Raw genomic sequence first — 24,821 nt, 5'->3', positions numbered from 1 at the left:
TTCCCATTTACCATTTCAATCTGATACTTTAATACTGTTTCTATAGTTACAAGCCTCAGGTTAATCATGGTGCTGGGAATTGAGCTCTCCAGTGTGTACACAACCCTCTTGAGTGGGCTTGTGGGTTCCCAGCATAGACAATTGGCTCCAAATCCTGCCCCTGGGAATTCAGGCACACTGTCAGCCAGCTCACCCTGCCTGACAAACACTGCTGGTGAGACAGAAGTCAGTGGTTGGTCATCACCATTGGAGAAAACTAAGGAATCCATCTTTGGTCTTGCAAGGGAAGGGTCGTAGACAGAGTCTCCAATACAGTGTCTCATCTGTAATGGCAGCTTCTGCAGTCTGGTAGAGATGAACACAGGCCACTGGATGAAAGGACGCCTCTGTTTCTCAGGACCACCAGGTAGACTGAGTTTTTCTAATCTCCCAGGTGTGCCAGGCAGATGCATATATTGTGTTTAACAATACAATGCTATTTTGCTCATCACTGTATTTCCAAATCCTACTTGTCCTTTAAGGTTGGCCTCAAGACTTACTTTCTGCATTAAATTATTCTGTTATGTATTAAATACATATTTAGGCTATTAAAAGTATAGAAAATGATTTAGCAAACACTTGTGTACCATTAGATGACTTTTATTTAATAAAAAGTATTACTCTCTGGAAGAAGGTAACGTTCTGTTGCGAGAGAAGTCATTTTACCCAGGTCTAGTAGGAATTGCTTTCTGTGACATGCTAAGAAATGAACGAGGAACAGAAAGGTCGATTTCAACTTGTGTCTGGATTCAGCTACCTCTTTTTTTGCCTCACCAAGACTTTGCCACTGCCTTTACCCATGATAAGCTCTGCCTGCCAAGCCACCTCTGGAATAGAATTATGCTTCTGATGGACCTTCCCAGCCTCCCAAACAGCTCTCCAGCCAGGAATGAACACCCAGGGAACCAGTTAAACTTCCTACTTGTATTGACTCAGAGCCTAACAGAAAACAGAAGAAGGTGTTGCAACATTATTAAGGTTCTTGGTCAAGTCTCTGTCTGCAAGTTAGCAGCTTCTTTCCTCAGAATTCTGACTTTCTCCTTGTTAAAGATGGAATTGCATTTCACCTCATCACCAGCCCAGAATTCATATATTGAAGTTCTAGCCTCCCAGTACCTATGAATGTGACCTGATTTGGAGTAAGCTTGTTGTAAGTATAATTAGTTAAGAAGAGGTCTTACTGGAATAGGATGGGCTTCTGATCCAATATAATGGATTCCCTTATAAAAAGAGAAAATTTCGACGTAGACACTCAGAGGGAAGACTATGTGAAGACACAGGGAGAAGACAGCCAAGTGATGACAGATGCAAAGATTAGAGTGATGTATCTGTAAGCCAAGGAATCCCAAGGATTGCTGGCAAACACCAGGAGCTAGAAGAAGGAAGGAAGGATTCTCCCCTACAAATTTAAGAGGGAGCGTGATCCTGCTGACACTTTGATTCAGACTTCTAGCCTCTAGTACCGTGAGACAAGAAATTTCTGTTGTTTTAAGTTTTAAAAAAATTAAATTTTTAAAATTTAAAAGTGATGCTGATTGTGTTTGATATAGCTTTCTATATACTCCAACATAATTCTTATTTCTCCTCCCTAGAAGCAAGTTGTTGCCTATTATTCGGCTCTTAGGTAGGGTTTTGCAATGATTCTGCCCTTTCCTGGATCTTAATTTTTCACGAGGAGTCCAGTTCCTGGTCCCTAACTTAACCAAATCTTAGGGCCCATGCCTCCATGCAAGCATTAAGAGACCCTAAGGTGGAAGTGCAGCCTGGAGCTTTAGCTGGACCCATTATCTTGACTGGGAACACTTACACCTCTTTTGACCTCCCAAATTCTCTCTGATTCCTGTAGCATTGAGCATTTAATCCACTTTCCAGTCACTTATTTAGCACCTACTTACAGGTAGAAAATAGAGGGTGTATTACAGTACTTCCTTGTAAGACTATAAATCCTTGAAGCAGTATTATTCTCTTTTTAAAGCAAACTGAGGACAGTTCGCCTAAAGGGTTCCTACTCTATAGGAGATTGCACATGTAAATCAGTCTTGTGATCAGAGAAGTCTGTACTCAAAAGTATGCTTAGCTTTACAGAACATGTGATATTGCAGCCATTCAACAGTTATTGATAGCCTACTATGTCAAATTTATGAATTAAGTATTATAAGAATAAAAGAAGTGCATAAAGATTTATTTTCCCTACCTTGAGAATCTCTCAAATGATTGAGGCATTTTTGAAAACGCATATAGTAAATTACTTCATTATTTCAGTATAGTAATCATGTTGAGGCTTCAACAAAAGTTACTGTTATAATATTGTCATTATCATAATTTGTATTTTAAGAATTTTTTAATATTTAAATTTTTTCCAAAGCAAACCTGAAAGTTAAGTGTTTGCCCAAACAACTGAATAAGAATTGTTTATCTTAGACCAAATCATCAGTATCACTGGTATTTTTACCAGAGTTTGAAAATGTATTCTTGCACCTCATTCTTTTGCCTTGCACTAGCAGCAAATCACTATGTATAGAAACTGCCAAGACAGGCCTTATGGAACTTACACAGCATCTTTTTCTCTGTGTCTTGTGTGAGCACAAATTGGAGATTGAATAACTGAAATACACTTGGCTACAGATTCCATTCTGTCATCTGGAACTGAACTAAAGCAAAATTATTCAAGGCAGATTTCAATGAAATTCTTTATGAATTGACCATTTGTGCTTTTTATTATAACTGGACAAATTGCCTTATTATATAATACATCATCTTTTTAAAAAAAATCAACTTTTATTTTAGATTCAGGGTGTATATGTGCAGGTTTGCCACATGGGAACCCTGTGTCAGAACACTGAAGTTGAGGGTACAGATAATCCTGTGACCCAGGAAGTGAGCAGAGCACCCAATAGGCAGTTCCTCACCCCCTTCCCTTCCTCCCTCCTCCAGCAGTCCCCAGTGTCCATGGCTCTCATGTTTAAGTCCATGGGTACTCAGTGTTCAGCTCCCACTTATAGGTAAGAACATGCACTATTTGGTTTCCTGTTTCTGCATTACTTTGCTTGGGATAATGGCCTCTGGTGGCACCCATGTTGCTGCAAAGGACATAATTTCCTTCTTTTTATCACTGCATAATGTTCCATGGTGTATATAATATATCTTTTTAACTAATACTATTTAAAACTTCACATGCAATGTTCCTATAATTTTATTTCTATCAAAAATGTAATAAAGTATTATTAGTGAAAACATCACAGAAATTGTGGTGGTCAGTCATCAGTCAAGAACTGAATGTCCTGAACCAAAGACTTATTAAAACTATAATTTGGATTTATTTTGTCTTTATTTTCCAGACATTGCAAATGGATATAAACAAGCTGAACATAACCTTGCTTCGGATCTTCCGTCAAGGAGTGGCTGCAGCTTTAGGACTCTTACCTCAACAAGTGCACATCAATCGCCTCATTGTAAGATACCTACATTTTACATTCCCAAAATTCAAGGGGTGTGTGTGTGTGTGTGTGTGTGTGTGTGTGTGTGTGTGTGTTTTAATCACTAAAGTGCTCATGCTTTAGTTGTATGGCTCATGAGCCAAATCCAGCACATCATCTGTTTTTGTAAATAAAATTTTATGAAATAAGCCATATCCATTATCTATGGATTGCCCATGGTGACTTTTATATTACAGTGGCAGAGTTCAGTAGTTGCAATAGATTGACTCATGAAGCCTAAATGTTTTATCATCTGGCTTTTTATAGTGGAAGTTTCTTAACTCTGTCATAGTTCAAGCCTAGCTCCTGTGGTAAAATGAAAGGGCCCAAAACATTTGCCTTACCAACATGGCACTAGTCCAAAAACATTCTCCATTAGAGTGAACGCCTCTGAATCAGGTGAGGCACTGTTTCCAGACGTTATTTATTAAAGCCCTTTCAAGTATATCAATAGAATGACGGACATTGAATACACAAGGCGGTTGGAGGGGGGTGGCATTTTAAACAAAGAATAAGGAAGAACTGACCCTGATGACTGCAGCCCAGGTGGAATGCAGGAATTGGTAGTCCGGGAAAACCAAGAGAAAACTTGAATGGGCATCTGAGTGGGTAAAGTAAAAAATAAAATGAAGTAAATCCAAAGGATCTATTGTATAGGACCCGGCTAGGCCTATCTGTCAGTTGCCCACATTCATTAATTCCTGTCTTTCCTCGGTGTTTGGGAACCTGGATATTATCCAACTACATGTTCCCAACTGCACTGGAAAGCAGGTGTGAGCAAAGGGCAAAAAAATGCAAATAGCTAGTCACCTCAGTTTTATGTGAAAAGGGGCTTTGGGATCACTGTACAGGTTTTAAATTGTTCTTGAACAATTTCCACTACAATGGGAGTCCAAGCAAGGACTCTGCATTCTCCCAACCTTAAATTGCTGTGCTTCTTCTGCATGGAGTACAGCTTTCTACTGCTCAGCCTGCCTTCGCTATGGAGGGAATTTGCTTTTCGTTTTGGTTTGGGTCTTATGTTTCTTTTTATTTTTTCTGTGTGTGGAGAGTGAGTTGTTTCATTTCCTCGTAAAAACTTGTAGTCTGTGAATCAACAATGTTGTAGAACTGAACAAGCTTTTAAAAAGTTTTAACTTGTACCACAGAAGAAATATACCATTCTCTTGAATAGTGAAGGTTACTTATATCCAGGGCATACCTTGCTCAAATGAGAAGATTCAGGCATTAAAGAAGTCTCAGCTGGGTGTGGTGGTTCATGCCTGTAATCCCAGAACTTTGGGATGCCAAGATGGGTGGATCACCTAAGGTCAGGAGTTCAAGACCTGCCTTGCCAACAAGGTGAAACCCCTTCTCTACTACTAAAAATACAAAAAAATAGCTGGGCATGGTTGGGGGTGCCAGTAATCCCATCTACTTGGGAGGCTTAGGCAGGAGAATTGCTTGAACCTGAGAGGTGGATGTTGCAGTCAGCAGAGATCATGCCATTGCACTCCATCCTGGTCAACAAGAGCGAAACTCTGTCTCAAAAAAAAGTCTTGGATCTAGATCTAGATTTTTATACATATATATACACATAAAAATATATATGCATAAACCTGTGCATCTGTATTTTGCTAAGATATATAGAGAGATTATTTAGATATAGATATCTTAGATATACTTTTATACATATAGGATTAATGAGCATTATAGCTGTTTGCAGGGATGAAGGAGGGATTTGCCACACTGAGGAAGGGATATGCTTATCCTCAGAGAATGTTAGTAGCATGCTTAAAAGTAGTTATTGTAATAGCTAGAGTTATAATACCTGAGATAGCAGAGTGTGGTGATTAACAAAACCATACTTCATTTCCAGTGTGGCCATATTCCATCCGTGTGAATATGGACAAGCCACTTACATTTCATTTTTAAAATAGAGATAAACATAATACCTATTGCCTGGGGGTGTTCTAAGCAATAAATGAGATAAGAGATTTAAGGTACATAGGAGCATGTCAGGCACAACACAAGTGCTCTGTCCCTACTGTCATTGTTATTAAGTCACAAACTATTTAAATTATTATAAACATGTTTCACATCAGTATTTAGTTATTGTCTGTTTTTCTCTGCAAATATGAAAATACTTTTCCTGGCTTGCTAGTAGTAAACTGATACTTCATTTTATACCCAGCTAAAATTCTGATAAAGCACATTAAAAGAGAATTTTCTAGCATGAGAGAGCTCCATGTGTCGGAAAGAAGGCTAACAATTTCATTCTGTTCGTGTATTACATAAGTTGTAAAAGATAATATTATCAATGGCCATGTCATTTTTGTCTGCTGTTTGTGTGTGCATATGTAGAATATCAGACATTTATGGTAAGAAATTCTCTGATTCCATTTTAGCTAATGAAGTAATACTAATAGGAAAAGTATTATGACATCACCACACAACATCTGGATTTCTACTAAATGACTGGTTTTAAATGTGTGACATATTTGAGGTGAAGAACAGAATCAGGAAAGGATTTCAAAGCTCATCTGGCACCATCTTCCTTAGCTAGCCAAGCCTTCACATTAACACAATCTATAAAAGTAATAGAGAGTGGTGTTGTCTAATATGCAATTTTACTATTACATTGGATTGTATTCATTTGATTTTAAAATGCTTCTTTAAACATAATTACTCAGGGAACATCTGAACAATCTACATCAGAAAATTACAATATAGAATGGTAAATTAATCAGCATACAATGAAATACAAAATTACAAATCTTTGGGGGACAACTAATTGCAAGAAATCTATTTGAAGATTTTAGACTTTGGACTGGTAATATTAAGTCTACCAGAGAATAACTAATAAATATAATCTCCACAATGCCTTTTAGGATCCTAGAATTCTGACTTCCTTTAATGTTTCTAAAGGAAAGTTAAAAATATTCTCCAAAGTTGTTTAAAATGTCTATAACACATACAAATATTCTGCTTTTATTAGGCAAAGAAGAACAGTATTGAACTGTTTGTGTCTCCCATAAACCGTAAAACAGGAATTTCTGATGCTCTGCCCTCTGAGGAAGTTCTTCGTTCACTTAATATCAATGTTTTGCATCAAAGTTTATCCCAATTTGGAATTACAGACGTCTCTCCTGAGGTATGTTGTTGCACAAAACGTTTCATTTTAAAATGTGAACAGTTAGCGTGCTATGGTAATTCAATCCCAAGAGGCTTTGAGATGAAAGCTGTTTATTGTATGTACTTGATAATAAAAATTTCCCTGAGTGTCAGAATTGTCTGATCTTTACATTGTATATGTTTACTTCTTACGGAAATGCATTTTCACACTGAAGTTTCACTCTTTGGCATTTTTCTTCTTCAAACCTTTCTGGCCTTATAACTTATTTTGACTTACCTAGTAAATTTTCTAGAAGAAAGAAGATTTAGATGTATTTGTCAATTGATCACTTGAAACTGATATGTCAAAAAAAAAAAAAATACCTTTAAACCTTTCTTTCCCTACAGGTACACTCCTTCTCATTGTTTTCATTGTCAAAATGGTCACCAGATATTCACTGTTTCCCATAACTTTGGAATTAATTTGAAATGTGATTTTTCTTTTGCTGAAGAAACAATCTTAAGAACTACACATATTTCTTTGTAGTATTTTCCAAATTTGGCACTTTTAAAACATTTTCTCTGCCACCTCTGTCATCTCACTCCTGAGTGGATTTAATTCCCTTTCCACTTCTTTTACTCCATCCTGCTCTAACAAACATGCTGGAAGCATCGTCATCCTAAATACATGTAATTCAATTCATGCAATCATGAAATTAGACTGGAGGGAACATGTGTAACACCTTGTAGATACAGAAAGTATGGCCCATAAAAATTAAGTGACTGTCTCAAGGTGACAACAAGAGAGGCACAAAGCACCACCTAAAATCTTGATATCTTTTCTTTTGTTTTTTTTCTTTTATAGAGGCAGGGTTGAGCTATGTTGCCCAGGCTGGTCTTGAATGCCTGGCCTTAAGCGATTCTCCCACCTTGGTCTCCCAGAATGCTGGGATTACAGGTGTGAGTGAGCCATCTTGCCTGGCCAAAATCTAGATCTCCTGATGCCTAGTCTATTCGCCTTTACGGTAAAGCACACTGCCTCTTATTTTAGTAAGTATCACAAGTGTCGTATAAAAAACTCTAGGTGGGCATGGTGGCTTCCCTCCCTAGTAATCCTAACTGCGGGGGAGGCTGAGGCAGCAGGATCACTTGAGCCCAGATTGAGTTTGTTTCCCAAAGCCACATTTAAACTGTGTGTGATTGTGGGCAGGCCATTTAATCTCTGTGAGGTCGTGTCTCTTTGCATAGTGTCGACCTCCCTGAGCCTCCGTTTCTTCAAATCCAAAATTGTTATAGCACTTATAAACTTGAACTATGGATTGAATTTTTTAAATATATGTAGAAATTCTCACACAGTAGGTAGTACACAAATGTAATTTGAATGCGGAATGAATTGGCACATGAGAATATATGTCATCATTGAACCACGACTGTCACAACCACCCACAACTAGACTTCCTGCATTTGGTTTTGTGCCTCTCTCTGTTCTCTTTCCCAGCACACCCAATGTGTTTTCTGTCCCGCCAGCAAAGTAATCTTTCTCAGCGTAAATCTGGCCATGCCCTCCTAATTTCATGATTCTTCTTTGACTTTCAAAATACTATGAAATAAAGTCTAGATTTCTTAATATGGTATATGGTCCTTTGTATGCTGGACTTTGTAATTGTCAAACGACACTTTCCTAGTTTACATTTCAGCAATTCTAAACTTGATAGATGTCGTGATACACATATTCTCTCCTTCCTCCATGCTTTTGTGTATATTGATTTGTCTACACACCTTTCATTTCTCAATACCAGTCTACTGTGTAGCAAAGTATCCCTTGTGCCTCCACAGATGAAGGTGTTCTTTACCTTGTGTTCCCATCCCTTTCAAGCCCTTCACAGACTGACTGGTACATATCTTGCCTAGAACAATTCTTTAAATTTTAGAAAGACCGTTGGATAAATATATTCTGCTTCCCATAAGCTTTTAGAGAATCATATAAATGGTCTTCCCTGTTGCCTTATCCTGAGTTCAAAAGCCAGTCTGAGCGCTTTAAGAATACAGCACCATATTGAGTCACTCAAATTTGCAAACCAAGAAAAGCTGCCCATACAAAAAGAGTTGGCTTAACGGAAGCACTTGGTTGGGAATCCTCCAATATACCCCAGTCCGGTGAAGGTGAGGTACTTAGTTTAATGGCCTCTCACAGAGCTAGTAGCTCACAATAGACTACACTTGAATAATGAAAGTGTATTTGATGATCAAAATGTGACAGTTTCTCATAAAATTGTTGGAACCTAGAAATCTAGAATTTAGAAAATACACATTACAGAAGTTGAGGAAATATTTGAATTAGGTATAAGGAGCATATCATGAAGGACAAACGGATTGTTTGAACCTTTTGTTTGGACACTCCTAGAAGGTACCAGGCATTACCCTCTGACCTTTGACCAGAGTCTTGAATTGCAGAAACAGAGAAAAGGTGTCTGTAGTGAGCAGGCACCCCAGTGGGGAGGTGCTTGGTATAGATACAACCTAAAGGAGCCCTGAAAAAATGTTGGTTGATAGTAAGACTGGTGAATGCTATTCTGTGAGTTTTCTTACATCTTTATTCATCTTTTCTGTGGTTAATGTTGTATAACAACTTATGCCTCAATCCATTTTCTCACATTTTAATCTTATAACATGCTATTGCAACATGTTCATTAACAGAAAAAAAGGACTTTGGTATTTTTGCTTTTCATCCTTTGCATGAATTATAGAACACTGTGAATGATGCCTCAAAGCATCTCTTCCTAAACTTATGTTAATCACTTTCATGGAAAGATTTTTTTTCATATGCTTGATTTTTTTAATTGAAAATGACTCTTGAGAAACAAACAAAAAAAATACCAACTAGAAAACTATTTTTGTTTAGTCATCTGTTTTCATTTGTAATCTGTTTCTTGAAGGAAAAGACATTATTTCTTCTATATATTTTATATGATATGTAGAACATTATAGGCACTCATGCAGATAAAACTAGACCTCCTCTTGCCTAATAAATAAAATCCCAGGAAAATAAAATTAAATGTTTGTATAAAATAAATACCTGTTAAAAACAGTAAGTTCTGTATTGACATTTTAAAAAATGATTTAGGAATTTTGTTGTTGTTCAATTGCAAATTACTCCAGTTTCCAAATCTTATATTTCAAAGGAGAAAGTGACCTTCTTTAAATAAAAGTCCAATGTGCTGACTGATACCTTCATGAAATATTTACAAAGAAAAAAAGCCATTGCATATAAATATAAACAGTAATGTGTAAGCTTAATGATTATTCCTTCACATTAGGAACACTAGCAGGTAGTCTAGTACAGACCTAGCCATACAGTGCTGAGGAGCATACAATCAACATCAACCTGTATTACACCATTCAGAACAATTGCTCACATTATGCACAGTACAAGGGAAGCTTGGCATTTATCAAACAAAGCCATATTGTTATAGGATACATCTCATTTATCTGCCTAAGTCAATCGAATTAACCAGATACTTTGTAACATTTGCACTTCATTCTTATTCTGTGTGCTTCATCTCTTTTAAAGAGGTGTATGTCCTAGATCCTATGTATCTCTGAATCACCTCTCCTAGCAATTGGGATCTCCTGCATCTGAGATCAGAATTGATTAAAATATTTAAAGAGAGATGAAGGACAAAAGAAAGAAAAAAGAACGAGCTATACTGCATCAAATTATTAAACAGGGTATAGAGAAGACATTGTTACCTATACAAAAAACTGCCCAGATTTTAAATAATAAAACAAAACCCATCAGCTTCTTTTACTGCAACTAAGTTAAAGGGCAAAGCAGTGTGGCTATGAAATAAAACATAAAGATGATGTAGTGGCATTAGCTTGACCCGACAATAGAGCCTCTGAATTATTCAACCCTCAGCCCCATGACAAACTATAAAAACCATGGGGTTAACCCTATGCAAAGGTTAGATTGAAAATTCTTGTGAATTATAGTCCTTTGATTTGTGAGCTCTTAACTATAAACTTTTCCATTTATTGCCCTGCCCTTATCAGGTTTTTTAGATCTCTGTACAAATATAGTAGTGTTCAGCAGGAGTAGCATGACTCAGAAAGAAATCTATTTATCAAGAAAATGCAGTGACTAAGTTCTAGGAGTTCAAAACACGTGTCTTTTTAACTGAGGGTGGGGGATGGGAGGGTAGGAGTTAATGTTTTCATCATTACTGCTTCAGTTAAAAAAGAAAACAGGTTTGTCTTAAGCAGGAAGGAACATGTTGATATTCTAGGAGTTATAGAACTATAACAAGGAAAAAAATGAACCAAATCGGGTTAGGAACACAAAATCTCTTTCCACCCACCTAACCACCCCTTTTTATCCAAATTTTACATGGGCTTAAACTCAACTCCTTACACTTAAATTTGACAAATTTATGCTGCCTACTTGAAGGCTTAACTAGTTTGCTTTTATAGCAAACAATGGATGCTATTTTGTTGCCTGTAAAAAAATTCATTTCCATATTTATACCTGATTTCTGCAAGAGTTTTCTATTAGTTTCCAGCTATGCTTATAGAGACACTGGAATAAAAAACGATATGGCTGACATCAAAGAGGTGAAAGAAAATTTGTCACTTGAACCCAAAGTTTTCTTTGTGGCAGGATACTTGGTTTCTAATCATTTTATCAATCAAATATTTGCAGCTTCTGCATTGATTTGTCATTTATATATCTTTAAAATTCATATCTAAATCATTTCTTATATCTATGCATCTATGTCCCAGAAAGTAGGCAAGATACTATTATATTATAATTAACGAGCACATCAATGTTTTACAAATAAAGGAAATAGAATCCTGATTACTTTAGCAATTATTAAAGGCTTTCTCCAAGTAATCTTTGCAATCACAATTGAACTCAAAAATCTTTTCTGTTCAGCCTTGCTTATCTTCCCACTAGAACTCACTTGCATTCCAAAATAAAAGTTCTCATAAAATATTTTTCAAGGTAAAATTTTTTGTCTGATTTATAAATGTTGGATATGTTTTATTTTTAAAGGCTTAAAAGTAAATTAGCAATGATTTCAAAGTTCAGACACCAACAATATATGTTTTATTCAAGGTCTTCTTAATCACTGGAGACAATCTCTAATGACAGATATGTATCCTCACTAAAGGGAGGCAACCTTCAACAAAAATGAAATTTTAGTTGAGTTAAAGCATTTGACTTGATTTAGCCTTTACATGTTTTTCCTAATCATGTACCATTTAATTTCAAGTTAGTTTCATTAACTATAAATCTATACTGCCGTTAAATTATAAAACTTAATTTTATTCAAGAATAAATTTTAGTCAATGTGCTTATTTAGAAAAAAGAATTAATGAAATAAAGCTAATACAGTCATGCACACTTTATTCGTGCTGCTTCTCCATTCTTCCACCCCCAAAGTGGAACGAAAATGATACAAATAAAAATAATCTATGAATTTTACCTTTTATTGCCAAATAATTCTGAACATTTTGATGTTCCCTATTACTTTAGAAAAATATGTGGTGTTCTAAAAATATATGTTGTTGAGATGATATGTTAGCCAGATTTTGACAATATAGACTCCACTTAAAAAAAAATGTGATTAAAAGCAAGAAAAGAAGGAAATAATCCTGGCATTGTTGCTGTACTTATTAATGCACCACAAGCTTTTGTTTGCACCTGTTTCACTTTTGTTTAAAAGTAAAGAACAGTATTACAGCACATAATCCAGGGTGTTGATGTTGTGGGAGGGGACTTAGAGTAAGGAAATATTCAGAAACAATTTCCTCCACACAGAAAAGAACAGAACTCTCTTACCTATGAACCAGGTAGTTTCCAAGAGAGACACTCAGGGATATTTAGAAAGCTTGGGACCTGCGGATGCCATGTCAGGCACGCTTACTCCTATTCCAGGAGACTAATTTTTTTGATATGTAAGGATGGCAGTCTGTTGTCTTAGATCAGTTTGAGAAGAAGCTCTGGCAGCGGGGGGTGTAGGTGTGTTGCACTATGCTGAATGGAATAAGGCTAAAAATATGTTTAGTATCTGATAAGAACGCCAGTTTTCTCAAGCTCTCATTTAACATCGGACTTTCTGTTTTGCTTTTAAAGAAAAATGTTTTACAAGGGCAGCATGAAGCGGACAAAATCTGGAGCAAAGAAGGATTTTATGCTGTTGTCATTTTTCTCAGCATCTTTGTTATTATAGTAACGTGTTTGATGGTAAGTTTGCTTCTTTGTCTATTTTATCCTTCGCTGAGCCCACTGCTTGATATTAGTGGGTACGTTGCCATTCAAATGAATGCAAAATGCTTGGGAGCAGAAGCAAGACTATGATCCTGTTAGATTAGGAATATTTCATATCTGACATCAGAGCGATTTCTAAAGGAGAGCTTATGGAATTAAGGATGCTGACCTGAATAATAAGGCTGTAATTGCAGTGCAATTTTTAGTAACTTGATCAACTCTGAGAATGAAGCTTTAGAAAGTGATTTACTGAGGTCACTGAAGCCCTCAACATCAGTAAAGTCTCACGGGTACACTTTGGGTTTACTTTATTTCTCCTTTTATATCATCTTTATGGAACTCATGAAAAAAAAATTAAAAAGAAATATGTCTTTGGGACAAGCTTACTCCCTAAGGAATGGTTGATTTCCTTATTTTTAAAAGGCCTTGAAAGCATTCTATGAAAAGAAGATGATTATACCCTCAAAGGCTAAATTAGTTAGACTACTAATTCATTTTTAAGGTGGATAAATAATACAAAAGTATAAATTCATATTCTGGAATAGCTCTGTAAGTAATAATATGTAGGCTTTAAAAGCATATTTCTAATTTTAAAAATAGAACCCAAAATAAACCTAACCCACTAAATTAAGCAGTACTATTTGGTATTGAATGAATTAACAGTATGTTTAGAGTAGAATAAGATTTTTCTACTCCCTTGAAAATTTCCAGATGTATAATATTTAGAGTTTACAAATAGGTTTTAATGTCCTTTTTTTCCCTGTGAGCTATATTCTTTTTAATTTTGTACATTAAAAAAATACTTCTTCCTTGGTTTTTAAGTGCTCCCCAAAAGTCATTACGCTCCTTATTTCTCTCCACAATCAACAAATGTTGCTACGTGTTTTATTGGATGTTGTTTATTTCTGCTCCCTGTGCTGGGAAGGGGTTACTGTCAGATTAGGGCTCCATCTGGAAAGACAGAGGCTGCAGGGGTCTAAGCTTAGAGGATATAAAACAAGCATGGTCTTAAACAGGGTAAAGATGAGCATGTTTTCTAGAGTTCAAAATATGTGAAATAACAAGAACACCCTAAATCTTCCATCATAATTAATTCAGAGGTAGCTCCTATGGGTCAGGCACTAAGAAAAAAAAAATTCTAAGAATTATGACTCAATAAACAAAAGAAAAATTTAGAATTGAGTAAAAAAAAACTGATTTTTATATTTCACATGGTAGAGATTAAGAGAAAAGAATTTTAATGAGATAGTTGGCGGTTTTGCAGAAATTGTGACAGAGTATTCTGGGCATCTCTGTTTTAAGGATGTAGTTCCTTGTTATAGTTAATTGTACTTTAATATACATGGTTCTTCTTTCCTTCATACGGGAAATCTCAAGTGCTGTTCCCTGTCTTGTCAGTCACAATTAGCATGTTTTTCTTCTTTGCAGATGAAAAACGATAAGAGGAGGGGAAGAATAGAAAGTGGTTGAAAGTGATAAAAGTGGAAAATATTCAGGGGATCAATGGATGTGATTCAGAAAAGCAAAGGCAAGGATAAAAGGAGGGAAGTGGGAAAGCAGATTCATGCCCGGCCTTTGAGTACTAAGCAGAGCTTGCTACTAACATAGAGGATGTGTTTCAGATTCTACATTTCTAAGTCAGGGTGTGCTCATGTATCCAGCGTAACTAGATAAATGTCTATGTTGGTCTCATGGCAAAAGGACCTATAGTAGTCACACCCTCAACCACTTGGAGCCAGAGGATGACTCTTCCTTTCCCAATATTTAAGTCAGAAACTTAGGTTAAGTTGGCTCCAAAGTTATTAGAACAAATCAGGAAAGGGGCATTTCAGAAGCACAGGTGATTGCTCTCTATTGGGTTAGCAGGTAGATTCATCTATTCATTCAATCAACAGATTCCTGCAGAATATTCTCTGTGGGCCTATTTGTTGTTGGTGTTGTGGGCAAAGAAGAAAACCGGACAGATAAGATCCCTGTTCTCTTGAAGTCTTTACTTTAGAGGGAGACATAGAAAATAAGTTAATTTTTTAAATATCAAATGGTGAAAATACTATGTGATTCCAACTATACGACATTCTGGAAAAGTCAAGCCTATAGAGATAGTAAAAATATCAGTGGTTGCCAGAGATTGCAGAGAAAGGGAACAATTAGGTAGAGGACAGGAGATTTTAGGACAGTGAAACTATTCTATATTCTGTGATAATGAATTCATGACATTATGGATTTGTCAAAACCTGTACAATGTATGAAGAGTGAGCCCTAATCTACACTATCCACACTATGGACTTTAGTTAATAATGATACATCAATATTGATTCACAAATTGCAACAAATGAATCACACTAATAGGGCAAAATGAAGAGGTAGGGAAGAAAGGTATTTGAGAACTTGGTATATTCTGCTCAGTTTTTCTGTAAACCTAAAACTGCTCTAAAAAGTAGTATATTTTTAAAATCACAGTGATAAGTGCTATGAAGAAAAGACCATAATAGTGAGTGGAGAAGAGCAGCAACCTGAGATGTTTGAGACCTAAGGATGAAAATGTGAGAAAAGAACCCACAGGCAGAGGGTACAGTGGGTGCAACTGGAATAAGCTTAGCCTATTCAGGCCTGAGGGGAAGAATATTTTAGGCAGAGCCTTGATGTGATCTTCTACGTGTGTTTAAAGGATCACATCTTCTTCTGGTAGAAAGTGGTGGTGGACAGAGGATGGGGAAAATTGTGGAAGGAAGAGGAACTTTCTGGAGGCTTCTGCAATATCCCGATGAAGAAGATGCTGCTGGCCCAGAGCAGGGGTGGGTGGTGGGGATAGAGAGAAGTAAAGGATTGAGATTTATTTGAAAGTAGAACTGACAGAACTTGCTGTGTCCCAATTCTCAGCAAGAGGGGGGAAATTAAAGATGATTCCTAGGTAATTTGGCTTCCCTGCCTGTGTAGAAATGTTCTCATTTCCTGGGAGAGGGACGTGTTGGAAATGGAGATGAGCATGTTCAGATAGTTCTTAAACAAATGAAAGAAATAATTAAATAGATTTCAAACGCTATCTTAAATTTTAATATGAAGGAGTCACTTTTGAAAGTAGCAGGGGGACCAGGTGCAATGGCTCACACCTGTAATCCAAGCACTTGGAAGTCGGAGACAGGGGGATTGCTTAAGCCCAGGGGTCTAAAACCAGCCTGGGCAACACAGTGAGACCCATCTTTACAACAAAAAAAAATAGTTTTAAAAATTAGCCAGGCTGATGGGACATGCCTATAGTCCCAGCTTCTGCGAAGACTGAGAGGGGAGGAGCGCTGGAGCCCAGGAGTTTGAAATTACAGTGAGCTATGATCACGCCACTTTACTCCAGCCTGAATGACAGATACTCTGTCTCTGAAAAATAGATAAATAAATACAAATTCTGAAAAGAAACAGAGGAACCAGCAGCACACAGATCACAAGTTCATATTCACAAGAAAAGAAATACTACCCAATAGGATTAACACGAAGCCAAGTTGATCTGATGTAACTTAAGAGGAGTCAAGAGTTCACGTTTAGGGACATGTCAAAGTGATTGTCTAAAATAAGCTCATCTTTATAAGTATTCAAATTATTGTGATCATAAGCTTGATTTAAAGTAAGTTTTTCACGTGCATTTCTCAGCAATACTTGTACTATCAGTTTTGTCATTCTGAAACATATGTATTCCAGTTCTCTTTCCCATAGTTTGGTTGATTCCATGACAAAGGAAAGATAAAACTCAGAATTTTCCCTCTGGCATTGATTATATTTATGAAAGATCAGTGCTTCCATTTGCATTAGGCTTCCTACATGCCAGAAATGAAAAGCGTGTGATTTTATTATGCAATTATATAGGTAAATTGCTGTAATGGAAGGTTGTATGTGGTATGTAACAACAACATAAGACTTGGCAAAAATTTTTGAGAAGTGGCATATTGTTTACTTTCCTTAAAATATATATATATATATATATATATATATATATATATATATATATATATGTTGCCAGGCATAAAATTAGACGGCCATGACATTTTCAAATATGTGACTTATTTAGCACCTCACAAATGTGAATGTAGAGTGCGTGGAGCGACAAATAGAAAAATGCAGTTTTCCCAGAAAAAAATGTGTGGGCAACTTCCAGTCTATTCAGTCTGTTTTAGATGAAAGAAAGTTATTACTAAGAAGAATTAGTTCTTAAACTTGAAGAAATAATAGAACATCATTTATCATGTAAATTAGACATTCAAATGTCCTTACAGGTTTATTAACAAGTACAAAGACATTTATGAAATGTAGGTAGAGATGTCTATAGGCCAGATTGCTTCTTGAAAGTAGATTTAGAAATCACATGAAAATAGTTGTTTGGGTCAATAAAAGCACTGGCATGTTAGATCCATAGGAGAGTCATACATATGGGAGAGAAAGAGTTTCTCTAGTTGTAGTCTGGTAGCTGTAGCAAAAAATCTTACATTGAACCACCTGCTATAGCCTTAACATGATGCAATAAACACATTTCAAAAGTGGACATAATTTTCTTATTTGTTACACATAATCCCTAAGGACGAAGGAAAATAGGACTAGATTCCTAGCTGGAATGATTGATTAAGTAGGCATATATCTCAAACTAATTTTCAAATTTTTTTCTGTATTAAGAAGAATACAACTGTCTTAATAGTAATAACAATAACAATTAGTTTCTTCCATTTATTGCAGTTATTGGTACTAAATTTCCTGCCTAGTACTAAATGCTTAACATATTTTAGTTTACTAATTTTACTTGTGAGAAAACTAAGAATCAGAAAGAGTGAATGACTTGAACAAGAACATGCAATAAATGGATATGGGGTCAGGGAGTAGGAAGTGGTAAAAATTCAAACCCAAGTCTATTTAAATTGAAAATTGGGGCCCACATAATTCTATTTGATTTCATAAGGAGTCAAACTGTGGGAGTTTTTTGGTCTTACCATCTGTCTTATGAACATACACTTCTGACCACAAATCACTCCAGTAGTAGCAGATGAGAATGGCTGTATTTATCGGAACCATTCTACCCAGACGAAACTGGTAAATGTGTGCCACACCATACCTGTGTGCTGTGGGCACACCTCTCTTTCTGCACTTAGTACTTTGTACTGAACACAATTTTTACACAGTTATCTTTTCTGAAAGCCTATGAATTCCTAGAGGACAGAGTTCTGCGTTACTTTTGCATCTACAATATCTTGTTTATGGAATGTAGTAGGGATTGACTCAGGACTATTAAATTGAAAGAAAAGAATGAATGAACTCTTTCAGAACTAACTGTAAAATGCCATAAATAGCAAATGTTAAAGACTAGTGGTTGGTGGCATCATTTTGAAATCCGAACACATTCTAATCCAAACAGGATGTTTTGTATTACTTATGAGATTTTTGAATGAAAATTTTAAGCGGCAAAAAAGCTTCAGAGAATTTTTTTAGCTTCCTCCCATTTCTGTGTTCCTCTGGTTCTTTTGTTGCCACTATTATTTTCTTTCTCTTGCTATAGTTTGACTTTTACATCTCCTCTCATTCAATAATATGTTCTCTTTTCCTTTTTCAAATTATTAAATGACTTTATTCCAGTCCAAGAGTCAAACAAGCTCTTAGAGATGAAGGCAAAATGTTGACTTGCCATTGCTACAGTAAGCTTTTAGGTTGAGTTTTTAAACAAAGTGAATTCCCATAGAGAAATACGCATATGCTATATTCCAGATCTCAATCTGTGCAGAGAAAAATCTCTGACACTGTTTTCCAGATGCTTTGGAAAAGAGGTTTCAAAGAAGGACAGGAGAATTTGGCAGAAACAGTAGAGTTGAATGATCACATACCTGGAAGTCAGAAAACTGGGATTCTGGGGTTTTTTTCCAACCCTCCATAAATCATCCAACATCTCAGTACTTAAATGTGGAATGAGGAGATTACACCACAAAATTTTTATGATCCCTTACACCAGGGTTTTACCAGCAACACTCCTGATATTTTGGAGTTACTATTTCTATTGGTGGGGGTGTGGGGGAAGCCTTTTCAATGCATTGCAAGGTAGTTAGCCTCTGCCCACCAGATGCCAATAGCACCCTTTTCCTTCTCCTTCCCCCAAACCCTGAAAATATGACCACCAAAAATATCCCCAGACACTACCAAACATCTCCTGAGGGCAAAATCCCTGCCAATTGAGAATCACTGCATTATAGCTTAATTCCATGACAACTACCCTATTGCCAAGTAGCAGTCTCTTACATTTTTTCCATATTTTTTTAGACAGCGCCATCTCTTGAGTATTTTTAAAGTGTATTATATACATCATACATTTTCCAGGTTCTGCTTTTCCCTAATTAAAGATGTAGAGATCAGCTTGTACACGTACTACATGGAGACAGGCTGCAAAGTTGACCCCTAACCAGACATGAAATAAACAGATGACTGATTGTAAAATATGTTACAAAGGTTTCTCATCAAAAACACAAGCATGTGAATGGTAAGGAAGGACTTTGGACTAGACTTTGTTTTACACTAATATAAATCATAAAAGCTGCCTGTCGAGAACAATTAAGAAGGTCAGGATTTCCTTGGCTTTCTCATACTCACTGTTCATTCATGTTTCTCCAAAATCCACAGGCAAGCAAGTGTTCTGATATGCATTTATATTTAGATGTGAATAGCTTAAAATATGTAATACATGCATTATCTCCTAAATGTATTTTTGTAAAGGTACAGATATATTTGTTTCTTCATTTGGGAAAATAACTTCCTTGCAACTAAAACAATCTATTTTAAATTTTGACACCTCACTGTTTAGTAGTTAAATGCTTAGCTGAACACAATAAGCCTAAAATATATGTATCATCTGATAAATACTGTTCTAGTGCATTTTTTACACTGTGAAGGTCATGGAAACTGAAGAGAAGCAGTAAGTTAAAAACCTTAGACACTATGCACATGATAAAGGCATCCCTCTTCAGTCCTTTCCATCCTATAACTTAAAGAAAACACAATACACTTGTTTGAAAGTAATTATAATAAAGGTAAGAAGACCTTTCACTTAATATTAGACACATTTTCTTTCTCATTTGTGTGATTAACATTTGTCATGTGAATATTCCAAATCCACCCTTTTTTCAAACTTAAAGATCTAAGTTTACCCTACCAGAGTCAATGAATACCACCAGTATAAAAGTTTCCAGATTACAAGGAGGTGAACTGACATAAAAACAAAGAAAGTCTTTGTTTTCCTAGGAGTTCAATGTTTAATATGCATTTCTAGTTCTATCTTGTAGGTGCATAGTCTTTTCCCTTAAGGAGAGCTCAAGGTTGCAGTGAGCTATGATCACAGCACTGTACTTTCACCTGGGCAACACAGCCAGATCCTATATCTAAATAAAATACTAAAGCTTAGGGCAAAGTGGTAAAAAGGAAAATTCTGGTTGTCCAAATTATTATTTCATAGATATCCTAAATTTAATTTGTCATGAATTTACCAAATATTCAAGTTGACATCTGACTAATGCAGAGATTTACCAACATAAGAAACTGTGATTTATAGCATAACTATTATTAATATTTGCAAGACTACTCTTTTCTTCTATGCCATATTGGATACGTATCTCTGTTTCTGTAAATGTCATAGATCTCTCTTTCACAGTTATTCCTTCTATAAGCCTACCATTTCAGGCATTTTAGGAAAGAATTCCCATATGACCAAACTGACATCTGGCATTTTTTATAAAACTGGTTAAATTTACTTTTGAATATATATTTGAGGAACAGATTCACGTGCACAATTATTTGATACACATGTGCAGCATAACTAGAAATACCAAGTATACCATCTTTAGAAAAATCTCAATACCACAAAACAGAAATCATCTTTTAGAGGGCTTTATTTACTTTACCGTTAAGCCTTTATTTTGGTTTGTCTGCTAGGTTAGGGTGGAGGAGATCATACTCTGTTGTTTAGTGTGAGAAAATGTGACAGGAGTTTTTTATCTCTTTCTATAGATTCTTTACAGATTAAAAGAAAGGTTTCAGCTTTCTTTAAGACAAGATAAAGAGAAAAACCAGGAGATCCACCTATCGCCCATCACATTACAGCCAGCACTGTCTGAGGCAAAGACAGCCCACAGCATGGTCCAACCTGAGCAGGCCCCAAAGGTACTGAATGTAGTCGTGGACCCTCAAGGCCAAGGTGCTCCTGAGATCAAAGCTACCACCGCTACCTCTGTCTGCCCTTCTCCTTTCAAAATGAAGCCCATAGGACTTCAGGAGAGGTAAGAGCTTGTTCTGTATCCCCTACATGTGGCTTTTTATAAAAAGAGTATTCATCAACTAAAAAAGAAAGAACTAGCAATGATTGACATAATTGGGTAGAATCGTTCGCCACTAACTGGACACTTAGATGAAATAGTGTTTCTTATCTCCCAAAAGAATCCAACTGTGTTAGATAAAATCTGTTAGGTAAATCTGATTCTGTTAAGCATGTCTAGATCCAAAATGGTGTAGATCCAAGCAAAATTCATCTTCAGCTACAAGACAGTTTCTAGCTTATTGAGGTTCATTGACCCCACAAGATGCTGTCTTGTTTAATTGTCATGAAACTCTGGTAGGTAGAGGGACTGGGAATGAACTCAGGGTGTTTCCTACAAAAGCCCACATTGTCTGGAGTCAGACAGAAGGAGTCTATGTCTGCCATGGATTAATTCTTTTTTAATTTTAGCTCTATTTTTTTTTTACCACAACAAACATTCATTATCAAGATCCATGACACTGGACAGGCACAGTGGCTCACGCCTATAATCCAAGCACTTTGGGAGGCTGAGGCAGGTGGATTACTTGAGACCAAGAGTTGAAGACCAGCCTGGCCAATATGGCAAAACCCCATCTCTACAAAAATTAGCCGGGTAAGGTGGTGCACCCCTATAATCCCAGGTACCTGGGAGGCTGGGCTGTGAGAACTGCTTGAACATGGAGGCAGAGGTTGCAGTGAGCCAAGATGGTGCCACTACACTCCAGCCTGAGCAGCAGAGTGAAACTCTGTCTGGAAAAAAAAAAAAACAATGTTATTATTTTTGTTGCTTTATTTTTTTTTGATATATTATACATGTGATTCACTTTATACTGATACATTTCCATTAAAATCCAGTGTAAGAAAACTAGAATATGCAAAATACATAAACAAAGAATTAATTCTTTGCTTCTCAAAAGTGTTAAGTAAAGCTTTCGTGTAGTATTTCTTAAAATAAGAAGCTTTAATTTTATATTTAAAATAGGATTTGTAGTATATCCTACTTTGAACACCAGGGTAGTGGGAGAGTAAGTTCTTAAGGTAATATCCAAGGTTCATTCTCCTCTTATTTTTCTATGTCTCCATTTTATATCCCTGTATTTTTTGTTGCCTTAGGTTTTTAAGTCACGTATATAAATTTTGAATATATTTCTCATGATACATCACATTGCCCTATGCAAATACTTATGGTTTACACATGCAAACACACCCTTTAAAAAATATAGCGTGGGGTTTTAAGAACTGCAGAATACAAAATTGATCCTTCATAATTATTTGAAAGAATTGCCAAGGAACAATGAATGACGTAAAGATAAAGGTATTTGTTTATCTCTGAAGATCCTTAAAAACCGAACACTTTGACTCAACAGCAGGAAGAAAACAGAGATTGATCAAGTCATCCTTTCCACTTCCTCCCCTAAAATACTTGTTGGTTTCTTGATGGATAATGTGGGTTTCCATGTGACATTCACTTGCATAGATATCACTAAACTGCTTTTTGAGATTCGGTGTGGAAAGGTAGACAAGATGGAACTTTCTCCCTGAGGCTAACTTGGAGTCAAGAGAAATGGATTCCAAACCCAGCCCTGCTATTCCTGGATTAGATGGCCTCACCTGAGTCATTCACTCATCTGGGCCTCATTTTCTTCTAAAAGATGAAGAGGTTTAACTTGATTTTTTAGCTTCTTTCTGGTTCTTTTACTCTTGTTATCCAAATTATTGTTGTGCATTTACGTTTGCTTCAAAGAGGAACTTTGAAACAGAGACCTGGGCATCAGTGATGAGCTAAGCGTTGGTGGCAACAAAGGTCTTCAGGCAATAGGAGGCCATGTTGCCTCTAGTGGAACGAAGGGTCATAATAAAACCAATTAAAAGTCAGACAAATTTTTATTACCATCATGCACTACCAATTCTAAGCAAGGTCATTGTCTTAGAATTGCTTAGACAATTGTCTCAGCAATTTTCTAAGGAGGTAGCCATTTTCAGCATCCTGCCCTCTGTAGACCACTACAGGACATGTTGGTCTACAATTTAAAGGAGCATACGATTGAGTATTCATTTATTCATTTCATTAAAGTGAATCTTTGAGAAGGGAGAATACAAGGACAGAATCATACCCATCTCTTTGGTCCACCTGGGGCATTCTAGCAGAGCAAGTGCATAATCAGCGTTAAATAGATTCTCTGTCCCCTGATCTACAACTTCCCCACTTCCTACACCTCACCTCCTACTTTGTTCCACCTCAGAACAGGGGAAGACTATTCTCTCCACAAGGGCTTCAGGTGATTCCCCCCAACCCTAGTAACTTCATCAGTCTTCCTCTTCTATCTTCAACTGTACCCTCTTTGCTAATGCTGTTCCCTCAGCATTCTTTTTGTATTAAAGAAACTCCCATAATCGAATTCCTTCTCTGGTGCTTGTTTTTCCTTCCTTTCTCAAATACGTGTCTTTTTTTTTTATTGCATTTTAGGTTTTGGGGTATATGTGAAGAACATGCAACATTGTTGCATAGGTACACTCATGGCAGTGTGATTTGCTGCAGTGTGATTTCCTCCCCATCACCTATATCTGGCATTTCTCCCCAACTCCCCACCCCACACTGTCCCTCCCCTATTTCCCCCCAACAAACCCCAGTGTGTAGTGCTCTCATTGCATCCCTCTGTCCATATGTTCTCATTGTTAACCACCCACCTATGAGTGAGAACATGCGGCGTTTGATTTTCTGCTCTTGTGTCAGTTTGCTGAGAATGATGGTTTCCAAGTTCATCCATGCCGCTACAAAGGATGCGAACTCATCGTTTTTTATGGCTGCATAATATTCCATGGTGTATATGTGCCACATTTTCCCTGTCCAGTCTATTATCAGTGGGCATTTGGGTTGGTTCCAGGTCTTTGCTATTGTAAACAGTGCTGCAATGAACATTCGTGTGCACGTGTCCTTAAAGTAGAATGATTTATAATCCTTTGGATATATACCCAGTAATGGGATTGCTGGGTGAAATGGAATTTCTATTTCTAGGTCCTTGAGGAATCGTCATACAGTCTTCCACAATGGTTGGACTAATTTACACTCCCACCAACAGTGTAAAAGTGTTCCCATTTCTCCACATCCTCTCCAGCATCTGTTGTCTCCAGATTTTTTTAATGATGGCCATTCTAACTGGCGTGAGATGGTATCTCAGTGTAGTTTTGATTTGCATTTCTCTAATGACCAGTGATAATGAGCATTTTTTCATATGTTTGTTGGCCTCATGTATGTCTTCTTTTGTAAAGTATCTGTTCATATCCTTTGCCCACTTTTGAATGGGCTTGTTTGTTTTTTTTCTTGTGAATCTGTTTCAGTTCTTTGTAAATTCTGGATATCAGCCCTTTGTCAGCTGGGTAAACTGCAAATTTCTGTTGGTTGCCGATTCACTCTAATGACTGTTTCTTTCGCCGTGCAGAAGCTGTGGAGTTTGATTAGGTCCCATTTGTCTATTTTGGCTTCTGTTTCCAATGCTTTTGGTGTTTTGGTCATGAAGCCCTTGCCTACGCCTGTGTCCTGAATGGTTTTGCCTAGATTTTCTTCTAGGGTTTTTATGGTGTTAGGTCTTATGTTTAAGTCTTTAATATATCTGAAGTTAATTTTAGTGTAAGGTGT

At 36.6% G+C, this 24,821-nt stretch overlaps 1 protein-coding gene across 2 annotated transcripts in view; it reads left to right on the top strand.

Annotated features, from left to right (window-relative positions):
• The window catches only part of PTPRR (protein tyrosine phosphatase receptor type R), a 154,937-nt gene that overhangs the window by 15,946 nt on the left and 114,170 nt on the right, over positions 1-24,821 (top strand). Inside the window, exons 1-5 of one of the 2 annotated variants that reach the window (XM_017509304.2) lie at positions 3,287-3,292; positions 3,378-3,491; positions 6,493-6,648; positions 12,745-12,855; positions 20,899-21,167. In XM_017509304.2, the coding sequence (XP_017364793.1) occupies positions 3,387-3,491; positions 6,493-6,648; positions 12,745-12,855; positions 20,899-21,167 (641 nt within the window). In that variant the 5' untranslated portion in view covers positions 3,287-3,292; positions 3,378-3,386. Of the gene's footprint in view, positions 1-3,286; positions 3,293-3,377; positions 3,492-6,492; positions 6,649-12,744; positions 12,856-20,898; positions 21,168-24,821 lie in introns of those variants that run through there. The other variant, XM_017509305.2, reaches the window with a different exon arrangement.

This window comes from Cebus imitator, unplaced genomic scaffold (genome assembly GCF_001604975.1).
Source record: "Cebus imitator isolate Cc_AM_T3 unplaced genomic scaffold, Cebus_imitator-1.0 Scaffold414, whole genome shotgun sequence".
Lineage (NCBI taxonomy): Eukaryota > Metazoa > Chordata > Mammalia > Primates > Cebidae > Cebus > Cebus imitator.
Note: the sequence above shows the minus strand (reverse complement) of the source record. Positions and strands in the feature narration are given on the sequence as shown.